General features: G+C 55.0%; 2 protein-coding genes across 3 annotated transcripts in view; both read right to left on the minus strand.

The window, feature by feature from the left end:
* LOC309584198 (sarcoplasmic/endoplasmic reticulum calcium ATPase 1) overlaps nt 1-5,724 on the minus strand; it is a 53,778-nt gene extending 48,054 nt beyond the window's left edge. The window contains exons 1-3 of one of the 2 annotated variants that reach the window (XM_082300144.1): nt 5,574-5,722; nt 3,703-3,720; nt 1,369-1,451 (exon numbers count right to left, since the gene is read on the minus strand). In XM_082300144.1, coding sequence (XP_082156270.1) covers nt 1,369-1,451; nt 3,703-3,720; nt 5,574-5,691 — 219 coding nt within the window. In that variant the 5' untranslated portion in view covers nt 5,692-5,722. Of the gene's footprint in view, nt 1-1,368; nt 1,452-3,702; nt 3,721-5,573 lie in introns of both variants that reach the window. The other variant, XM_082300143.1, reaches the window with a different exon arrangement.
* Nucleotides 5,725-5,936: 212 nt separating this feature from the next.
* LOC309584185 (uncharacterized protein) lies at nt 5,937-10,023 on the minus strand (the record flags this gene model as incomplete). Its single annotated transcript, XM_082300129.1, has 3 exons — nt 5,937-6,773; nt 7,536-7,949; nt 10,006-10,023. The coding sequence occupies 3 exons, from the start codon at nt 10,021-10,023 to the stop codon at nt 5,937-5,939; spliced, it is 1,269 nt and encodes a 422-aa protein (XP_082156255.1).
* Nucleotides 10,024-10,508: the final 485 nt, after the last annotated feature.

The raw sequence follows: 10,508 nt of genomic DNA on the forward strand, positions 1-10,508 counted from the left end.
TAAAATCCCCCAAAATCCCCCCCAAATGTACCAAAATCCGCCCAAAATGCACCAAAATCCCCCCAAATCCCCCCAAAATCCCCCAAATCCCCCCAAAATCCCCCCAAATCCCCCAAAACCCCCCAAAATCCCCCCAAAATCACCCAAAATCCCCCAAAATCCCCCAAAATGCCCCAAAATCCCCCCAAAATCCCCCCAAAATCCCCCAAAATCCCCCAAAATCCCCCCAAATCCCCCCAAAATCCCCTAAAATCCCCTAAAATCCCCTAAAATCCCCCAAAATCCCCCCAAAATCCCCCTAAAATCCCCCAAAATCCCCCCAAAATCCCCCAAAATCCCCCCAAAATCCCCCAAAAACCCCCCAAAATCCCCCCAAAATCCCCCAAAATCCCTCCAAAATCCCCGCAAATCCCCCAAAATCCCCCAAAATCCCCCCCAAATCCCCCAAAATCCCCCAAAATCCCCCAAAATCCCCCCAAATCCCCCAAAATCCCCCCAAAATCCCCCCAAAATCCCCCAAAATCCCTCCAAAATCCCCCCAAAATCCCCTAAAATCCCCCCAAAATCCCCCAAAATCCCCCAAAATGCCCCAAAATCCCCCCAAAATCCCCTAAAATCCCCCAAAATCCCCCCAAAATCCCCAAAAATCCCCCAAAATCCCCCAAAATCCCCCCAAAATCCCCCAAAATCCCCCAAAATCCCCCAAAATCCCCCAAATCCCCCCAAAATCCCTCCAAAATCCCCCAAAATCCCCCCAAAATCCCCCCAAATCCCCCCAAAATCCCCTAAAATCCCCCAAAATCCCCAAAATCCCCCCAAAACCCCCCAAAATCCCCCAAATCCCCCCAAATCCCCCAAAATCCCCCAAATCCCCCCAAAATCCCTCCAAAATCCCCCCCAAATCCCCCTAAAATCCCCCAAAATGCCCCCAAAATCCCCCCCAAATCCCCCCAAAATCCCTCCAAAATCCCCCCCAAATCCCCCCAAATCCCCCAAAATCCCCCCAAAATCCCCCCCAAATCCCCCCAAAATCCCCCCCTAAAATCCCCCAAAATCCCCCCCAAATGCACCAAAATCCGCCCAAAATGCACCAAAATCCCCCAAAATCCCCCCCAAAATCCCCCAAAATCCCCCAAAATCCCCCCAAAATCACCCAAAACCCCCCAAAATCCCCCCAAAATCCCCCCCAAAATCCCCCCAAAATCCCCAAAATCCCCCCCAAATCCCCCAAAATCCCCCCAAAATCCCCCCAAAACCATTCAAAATCCCCCAAAATCCCCCCAAAACCATTCAAAATCCCCCAAAATCCCCCAAAATCATTCAAAATCCCCAAAATGCCCCAAAATGCCCCAAATCGGCGCCACTCACGAAGGAGATGCAGGCCGCCAGGAGCAGAATCCGCACCAGGAGATCCTCGAACTGTTCCACCACCAACTCCCAGATGGATTTCCCTGGATTTGGGGCATTTTGGGCCATTTTGGGGCATTTTGGGGCATTTTGGGGGCATTTTGGGGACACTCCGAGACTTTTTGGGGACGATTCGAGACTTTTTGGGACTTTTTTGGGGTCGTTTTGGGGACATTTGGGGGCATTTTTTAGATATTTGGGGTCGTTTTGGGGACGTTTTGGGGACATTTGGGGACATTTTGGGGCATTTTGGGGCATTTTGGGGCATTTTGGGGATAATTCGAGACATTTTGGGACTTTTTTGGGGCATTTTGGGGACATTTGGGGTCATTTTGGGTCAATTTGGGGACATTTTGGGCATTTTGGGTGTGATTTTGGGGACAGTTTGGGGCATTTTTTAGACATTTGGGGTCATTTTGGGGACATTTGGGGTCATTTTAGGACTTTTTTGGGGCATTTTGGGGACATTTGGGGTCATTTTGGGTCAACTTGGGGACATTTTGGGCATTTTGGGGTGATTTTGGGGACAGTTTGGGGCATTTTGGGGCATTTTTTAGATATTTGGGGTCATTTTGGGAACATTTGGGGACATTTTGGGGACAGTTTGGGGCATTTTGGGGTATTTTGGGGTATTTTGGGGCATTTTGGGGACACTCCGAGACTCTTTGGGGACGATTCGAGACTTTTTGGGACTTTTTGGGGGTCGTTTTGGGGACATTTGGGGGCATTTTTTAGATATTTGGGGTCGTTTTGGGGACGTTTTGGGGACATTTGGGGTCATTTTGGGGCATTTTGGGGGCATTTTGGGGCATTTTGGGGATAATTCGAGACATTTTGGGACTTTTTTGGGGCATTTTGGGGACATTTGGGGTCATTTTGGGTCAATTTGGGGACATTTTGGGCATTTTTGGGTGATTTTGGGGACAGTTTGGGGCATTTTTTAGACATTTGGGGTCATTTTGGGGACATTTGGGGTCATTTTAGGACTTTTTTGGGGCATTTTGGGGACATTTGGGGTCATTTTGGGTCAACTTGGGGACATTTTGGGCATTTTGGGGTGATTTTGGGGACAGTTTGGGGCATTTTGGGGCATTTTTTAGATATTTGGGGTCATTTTGGGAACATTTGGGGACATTTTGGGACTTTTTCGGGGCATTTGGGGACATTTTGGGGACAGTTTGGGGCATTTTGGGGCATTTTGGGGACATTTTGGGGACACTCCGAGACTTTTTGGGGACGATTCGAGACTTTTTGGGACTTTTTTGGGGTCGTTTTGGGGGCATTTGGGGGCATTTTTTAGATATTTGGGGTCGTTTTGGAGACGTTTTGGGGACATTTGGGGTCATTTTGGGGCATTTTGGGGCATTTTGGGGCATTTTGGGGATAATTCGAGACATTTTGGGACTTTTTTGGGGCATTTTGGGGACATTTGGGGTCATTTTGGGTCAATTTGGGGACATTTTGGGCATTTTGGGTGTGATTTTGGGGACAGTTTGGGGCATTTTGGGGCATTTTTTAGATATTTGGGGTCATTTTGGGAACATTTGGGGACATTTTGGGACTTTTTTGGGGCATTTTGGGTCATTTTGGGGACATTTGGGGTCATTTTGGGTCAATTTGGGGACATTTTGGGCATTTTGGGGTGATTTGGGGGGACAGTTTGGGGCATTTTTTAGATATTTGGGGTCATTTTGGGAGCGTTTGGGGACATTTTGGGGACAATTCGAGACATTTTGGGACTTTTTGGGGGCGATTTGCGTCGTTTTGGGGACATTTTGGGGCATTTTGGGACTTTTTTGGGACATTTTGGGTCATTTTGGGGACATTTGGGGTCATTTTGGGTCAATTTGGGGACATTTTGGGCATTTTGGGTGTGATTTTGGGGACAGTTTGGGGCATTTTGGGGCATTTTTTAGATATTTGGGGTCATTTTGGGAACATTGGGGGACATTCTGGGACTTTTTTGGGGCATTTTGGGGACATTTGGGGTCATTTTGGGACTTTTTTGGGGCATTTTGGGGACATTTGGGATCATTTGGGGGCATTTTTCAGATATTTGGGGTCATTTTGGGGACATTTGGGGTGATTTTGGGACATTTTGGGGGCATTTTGGGGCATTTTGGGGCATTTTTCAGATATTTGGGGTCATTTTGGCGACATTTGGGGTGATTTTGGGTCAATTTGGGGGCATTTTGGGTCATTTTGGGGACATTTGGGGGCATTTTGGGAGCATTTTTTAGATATTTGGGGTCATTTTGGGTCATTTTGGGTCATTTTGGGGACAGTGCCACTCACCTTCCTCTGCTGGCAGCTCTGGAGGGGGGAGGGGACACGTTAGAGGGGACCCCCCCGAGCCCCCAAAATCCCCCAAACCCCCCAAATTCCCCAAATCCCCCCCAAAATTCCCCAAATCCTCCCCAAACCCTTCCCAGAAATCCCAAACCCCCTCCTAAATCCCCCCAAACCCCTCTAAATCCCCCCCAAAATTCCCCAAATTCCCCCAAATCCCCCTCAAATCCCCCCCAAACCTTCCCAAAACCCCTCCAGGTTTTCCCAAACCCCTCCCAAATGCCCCCAAAATCCCCCAAATCCCCCTGAACTGGCCTCAAATCCGCCCAAAACGGCCCCAAATCCCCTGGAATTGGACCCAAAACCTCCCAAATCCCCCCCAACTCCTCCTGAATCCCCAGGAATAGCCCCAAATCCCCCCCAAAATCCCCCAAATCCACCCCAAAACGGCCCCAAATCCCCTCCAACTTCCCCCAAACCCCCTCAAATCCCCCCAAAATCTCCCAAATCCCCTGACTTGGCCCCAAATTGCCCCTAAATCCCCCAAATCGCCCCCAAACCCCTCCCAAAATCCCCCCAAAACGGCCCCAAATCCCCCCAAAGCCCCTGAAACGGCCCCAAATCCCCCCCAGTTTTCCCCAAAACCTCCCCAAATCCCCTGGAATTGGCCCTAAACTCCCCCAAATGCCCCAAAATGGCCCCCAACCCCCCCAAATTCCCCGAAATGGCCCCAAACCCCCCAAACCTCCCCTAAATCCCCTGAAATTGACCCCAGACCCCGCCAAATCCCCCCCAAATCTCCTGGAATTTACCCCAGACCCCCCCAAATCCCCCCCAAATCCCCCTCAAATTCCCTGGAATTGACCCCAAACCCCCCCAAACCCCCCCAAATCCCCCGAAATGGCCCCAAATCCCCCCCAGATACCCTGGAATTCACCCCAGACCCCCCCAAATCCCCCCCAAGCCCCCCCAGACCCCCTTAAATCCCCCCAAATCCCCTGGAATTCACCCCAAACTCCCCCAGACCCCCCCAAACCCCCCCAAATCCCCCCCAAATCCCCCCCAGACCCCCTTAAATCCCCCCCAAATCCCCTGGAATTGGCCCCAAAGCCCCCCAGACCTCCCCAAGCCCCCCCAAATCCCCCCAAATCTCCCCCAAATCCCCTGGCACTGACCCCAAACCCCCCCAAACTCCCCCAGACCTCCCCAAATCCCCCCCACATCCCCTGGAATTGGCCCCAAAGCCCCCCAAACCCCCCCAAATCCCCCCCAACTCCCCCCAAATCCCCTGGCACTGACCCCAAACCCCCCCAAACTCCCCCAGATCCCCCCCAACCCCCCCCAGACCCCCTTAAATCCCCCCCAAATCCCCTGGAATTGACCCCAAACCCCCCCAAATCCCCTGGAATTCACCCCAAACTCCCCCAGACCTCCCCAAATCCCCCCAAACCTCCCCTAAATCCCCTGAAATTGACCCCAAACTCCCCCAAATCCCCCCCAAATCTCCTGGAATTTACCCCAGACCCCCCCAAATCCCCCCCAAGCCCCCCCAGACCCCCTTAAATCCCCCCCAAATCCCCTGGAATTGACCCCAAACCCCCCCAAATCCCCCCCAAATCCCCCCCAAATCTCCTGGCACTGACCCCAAACCCCCCCAAACTCCCCCAGACCTCCCCAAATCCCCCCCACATCCCCTGGAATTGACCCCAAACCCCCCCAAATCCCCTGGAATTCACCCCAAACTCCCCCAGACCTCCCCAAATCCCCCCAAATCCCCCCCAAATCCCCTGGCACTGACCCCAAACCCCCCCAAACCCCCCCAAATCCCCCCCAAATCCCCCCCAACCCCCCCCCCAGGCCCCCCTCCCCCCCCTCACCATTGGGGCCGTATTTCTCCAGGTTCCTCTTGACCTGCTCGGGGCTCAGCCCGACCCCCTCGGTGACCCCAAAAAACGCCAGGCACTCCTCGGCCGTCTTGGCGTGGGCGTTCTCCATGGCTGCGACCCCCCCCCCGCGCGACCACCGCCCCCCCCGGGGCCACCAAACGCCACCCCCGGGCCACCAAACGCCACCCCCGGGGCCGCCCGAGGCGTTTTGGGGGAGGGGGCTCCAAGCGCGGGGGCTTAAAAAGGGGGGGTGAGACCCCCCCCCCCCGCGCCCCTCCCCCACCCCTCCCTCCCCCAGTGTCCCCTCCCCCTAAATGTCCCCTCCCCCCCCCCCCCCCCTCCGGGTGTCACTTGTCACCCGCGCGGTGTCCCCTGACACCCCCTCCCCCCCCCGGGCCAGGCCGGGGTTATTTTGGGTGGTGATGGACGGGAGGGGGTGGGGGAGGGGGTGGGGGGAGACCCCCCCCCGGGATGGCCCCGAATTGCCTCGAAATGGACCCGAAATGGAGCTGAAAGGGGCCCGAAATGGGCCTGAAAACGGACCTGAAATGGGCCCGAAATGGGCCTGAAATGGACCCAAAATGGGCCTGAAAATGGACCAGAAATGGAGCCGAAAGGGGCCCAAAATGGGCCTGAAAATGGACCTGAAATGGGCCCAAAATGGGCCTGAAAATGGACCAGAAATGGACCTGAAATGGACCTGAAATGGACCTGAAATGGACCCGAAATGGAGCCGAAATGGAGCCGAAATGGAGCCAAAAGGGGCCCAAAATGGGCCCGAAAATGGACCCGAAATGGGCCCGAAATGGGCCTGAAATGGACCTGAAATGGACCCAAAATGGACCCAAAATGGACCTGAAATGGGCCCGAAATGGGCCTGAAAATGGACCAGAAATGGACCTGAAATGGGCCCGAAATGGACCCGAAATGGGCCCGAAAATGGACCAGAAATGGAGCCGAAAGGGGCCCAAAATGGGCCTGAAAATGGACCTGAAATGGGCCCAAAATGGGCCTGAAAATGGACCAGAAATGGGCCCGAAATGGGCCCGAAAATGGACCTGAAATGGGCCCGAAATGGGCCTGAAATGGACCTGAAATGGACCCAAAATGGACCCAAAATGGACCTGAAATGGGCCCGAAATGGGCCTGAAAATGGACCAGAAATGGACCTGAAATGGGCCCGAAATGGACCTGAAATGGGCCTGAAAGGGGCCCAAAATGGGCCTGAAATGGACCCGAAATGGAGCCGAAATGGAGCCAAAAGGGGCCCAAAATGGGCCCGAAAATGGACCCGAAATGGACCCAAAATGGACCCAAAATGGACTCGAAATGGGCCTGAAATGGACCCGAAATGGACTCAAAAATGGACCTGAAATGGACCCAAAACGGACCTGAAAATGGACTCGAAATGGACCCGAAAAATGACCCAAAAATGGACCCAAAATGGACCCAAATTCCCCCAAATCGGACCCAAAATGGACCTGAAATGGACCCAAAATGGGCCTGGAAATGGACCCAAAATGGACACAAATTCCCCCAAATTGGACCCAAAATGGAGCCAAAATGGACCCAAAATTTACCCAAAAATGGACTCAAAATGGACCCAAAAATGGAGCCAAAATGGACCCAAAATTGGACCCAAATTGGACCCAAAATGGACCCAAAATGGACCCAAAATTTACCCAAAAATGGACTCAAAAATGGACCTGAAATGAACCCAAAAATGGACTCGAAATGGACCCAAAAATGGACCCAAATTCCCCCAAATTGGACCCGAAATGGACTTAAAATGGGCCCAAAATGGACCCAAAAAAGGACCCGAAAATGGACCTGAAATGGACCCAAAATGAACCCAAAAATGGACCCAAAATGGATCCAAAAATGGACCCAAATTCCCCCAAATTGGACCCAAAATGGACTCGAACTGGACCCAAAAATGGACCCAAAATGGACCCAAAAATAGACCCGAAAATGGACCCAAAAATGGACCCAAAATGGACCCAAAAATAGACCCGAAAATGGACCCAAAATGGACCCAAAATGAACCCAAAAATGGACCCAAATGGGCCCGAAATGGACTAGAAATTCCCCCAAAATGGACCCAGAAATGGACCCAAAAATGGACCCAAAAATGGACCCAAATTCCCCCAAATTGGACCCAAAATGGACTCGAACTGGACCCAAAAATGGACCCAAAATGGACCCAAAAATAGACCCGAAAATGGACCTGAAATGGACCCAAAATGGATCCAAAAATGGACCCAAATTCCCCCAAATTGGACCCGAAATGGACTCAAAATGGACCCAAAAATGGACCCAAATTCCCCCAAATTGGCCCCAAAATGGCCCCAAATGACCCCCAATTCCCTACAAATTTACCCCAAAATGCCCCAAACCCCCCCCCCATCCCACCCCTCCCCCTCCCCCCCAGGGGTCAAAGGTCGCGTCCTCCCCACGGGGTCACCGCCGCCCCTCCCCCACCCTGACCCCTCCCCCCCCTCCCCCCACTTTGAGGGGGGAGGGGCCCCCCCCCAAAAAAAGGGGGTGTGGGGGAGGGGCCGAGGGCGATTTTGGGGCGTTTTCCAGCGATTTGGGGTGTGGGGGAGGGGCCGGGGAGGGGGGTGGGGGAGGGGTCACGGGGTGCTGGGGGGAGGGGCCGGGGGTGGGGGAGGGGCGGAGGGCGCCCGGTTTTACCCAAAAATGGCCCCGGAGGGAGAAGGGACCCAAAAATAGCCCCGGGGTGGGGGAGGGGCGTGGGGGGAGGGGCGGCAGCTGCGGGGGGGGGGCTCCTCCCCCTCCCCCTTCCCCTCCCCCACCCCCCCCCCCCCAGCAGGTGCCGCCCCTCCCCCACCCCAACCCGCAGCTCCCGAAAAAAGCGGGATTGGAAATTCCCAAATCCGGCCGGTTTTATCCGCCCCCCCCCCCCCCCAAAAAAAAACAAAACCTCCCCGAAAACGACCGAAATTTCCCCGAAATTGTCTGAAATTCTCTGAAATGCCCCGAAATGCCCCGAAATGCCCCGAAATTCCCGAATCTCGGCGCGAAAAGGTTCCGGGAAAATAACCCCAAAAAAGCCCCCAAAAAGTCCCGAATTTTTTCCGCTTTTATTTGGAAATATTGAGGGGGAAAACCCGGCCTGGATCGGGAACGGGAACGGGAATGGGATCGGGAATGGGATCGGGAATGGGATCGGGAACGGGGGAAATCCCGGCCTGGATCGGGAACGGGATCGGGAATGGGATCGGGAATGGGAATGGGGGAAATCCCGGCCTGGATCGGGAACGGGAATGGGAATGGGATCGGGAACGGGATCGGGAATGGGGGAAATCCCGGCCTGGATCGGGAACGGGATCGGGAACGGGAACGGGAATGGGGGAAATCCCGGCCTGGATCGGGAACGGGATCGGGAACGGGATCGGGAATGGGGGAAATCCCGGCCGGGATCGGGAACGGGAACGGGATCGGGAATGGGATCGGGAATGGGATCGGGATCGGGAATGGGGGAAATCCCGGCCGGGATCGGGAACGGGATCGGGAACGGGATCGGGAACGGGAACGGGATCGGGAATGGGGGAAATCCCGGCCGGGATCGGGAACGGGAACGGGAACGGGAATGGGATCGGGAATGGGATCGGGATCGGGAATGGGGGAAATCCCGGCCGGGATCGGGAACGGGATCGGGAACGGGATCGGGAATGGGGGAAATCCCGGCCGGGATCGGGAACGGGATCGGGAACGGGATCGGGAATGGGGGAAATCCCGGCCTGGATCGGGAACGGGATCAGGATCGCGAACGGGATCGGGAATGGGATCGGGAATGGGATCGGGAATGGGGGAAATCCCGGCCTGGATCGGGAATGGGATTGGGATTGGGAACGGGTTCGGGAATGGGGGAAATCCCGGCCTGGATCGGGAACGGGATCAGGATCGGGAACGGGATCGGGAACGGGTTTGGGAATGGGATCGGGAATGGGGGAAATCCCGGCCTGGATCGCGGCTGGAATTTGGGGGGAAAAACGCGGATTTTCTTTGGGGGGGGGGCAGGAAAGCCCGGCCTGGATCGGGGCTGGGATTGGGATCGGGAGCAAAGCCCGGCCTGGATTTTCCCCAGGATCGGGAGCAGAGGTAAAACCCGGCCCGGATTCGCCTCAGGATCAGCGTCAGAGCCAAAGCCCGGCCCGGAGCAGGGCCGGGATTGGGACTGGGGGTAAATCCTGGCCTGGATTCCCTCAGGATTGGGATCAGATGCAAAGCCTGGCCTGGATTCCCTCCAGGATCAGGATCAGCCGCAAATCCCGACCCCAAATCCCCCCTGCATCAACCTCAGCCCCAAATCCCGGCCTGGATTCCCTCCAGGATTGAGATCAGCCCCAAATCCCGGCCTGGATTCCATCCAGGATTGGGATAAGCCCTAAATCCTGACCCCAAATCCCCCCTGCATCAACCTCAGCCCCAAATCCCGGCCTGGATTCCATCCAGGATTGAGATCAGCCCCAAATCCCGGCCTGGATTCCATCCAGGATTGGGATCAGCCCCAAATCCCGACCCCAAATCCCCCCTGCATCAACCTCAGCCCCAAATCCCGGCCCGGATTCCATCCAGGATCAGGATCAGCTGCAAATCCTGACCCCAAAATCACCCCTGGATCAACCTCAGCCCTAAATCCTGGCCTGGATTCCCTCCAGGATCAGGATCAGCCCCAAATCCCAACCCCAAATCCCCCTTGGATCAACCTCAGCCCCAAATCCCGGCCTGGATTCCCTCCAGGATCAGGATCAACCCCAAATCCCGACCCCAAATTGCTCCTGCATCAACCTCAGCCCTAAATCCTGACCCCAAATCCCCCCAGGATCAGGATCAACCCCAAATCCTGACCCCAAATCACTCCTGGATCAACCTCAGCCCCAAATCCCGGCCTGGATTCCC

Source organism: Coloeus monedula, assembly GCF_965178545.1.
Source record: "Coloeus monedula genome assembly, chromosome: 37".
NCBI classification, from domain to species: domain Eukaryota; kingdom Metazoa; phylum Chordata; class Aves; order Passeriformes; family Corvidae; genus Coloeus; species Coloeus monedula.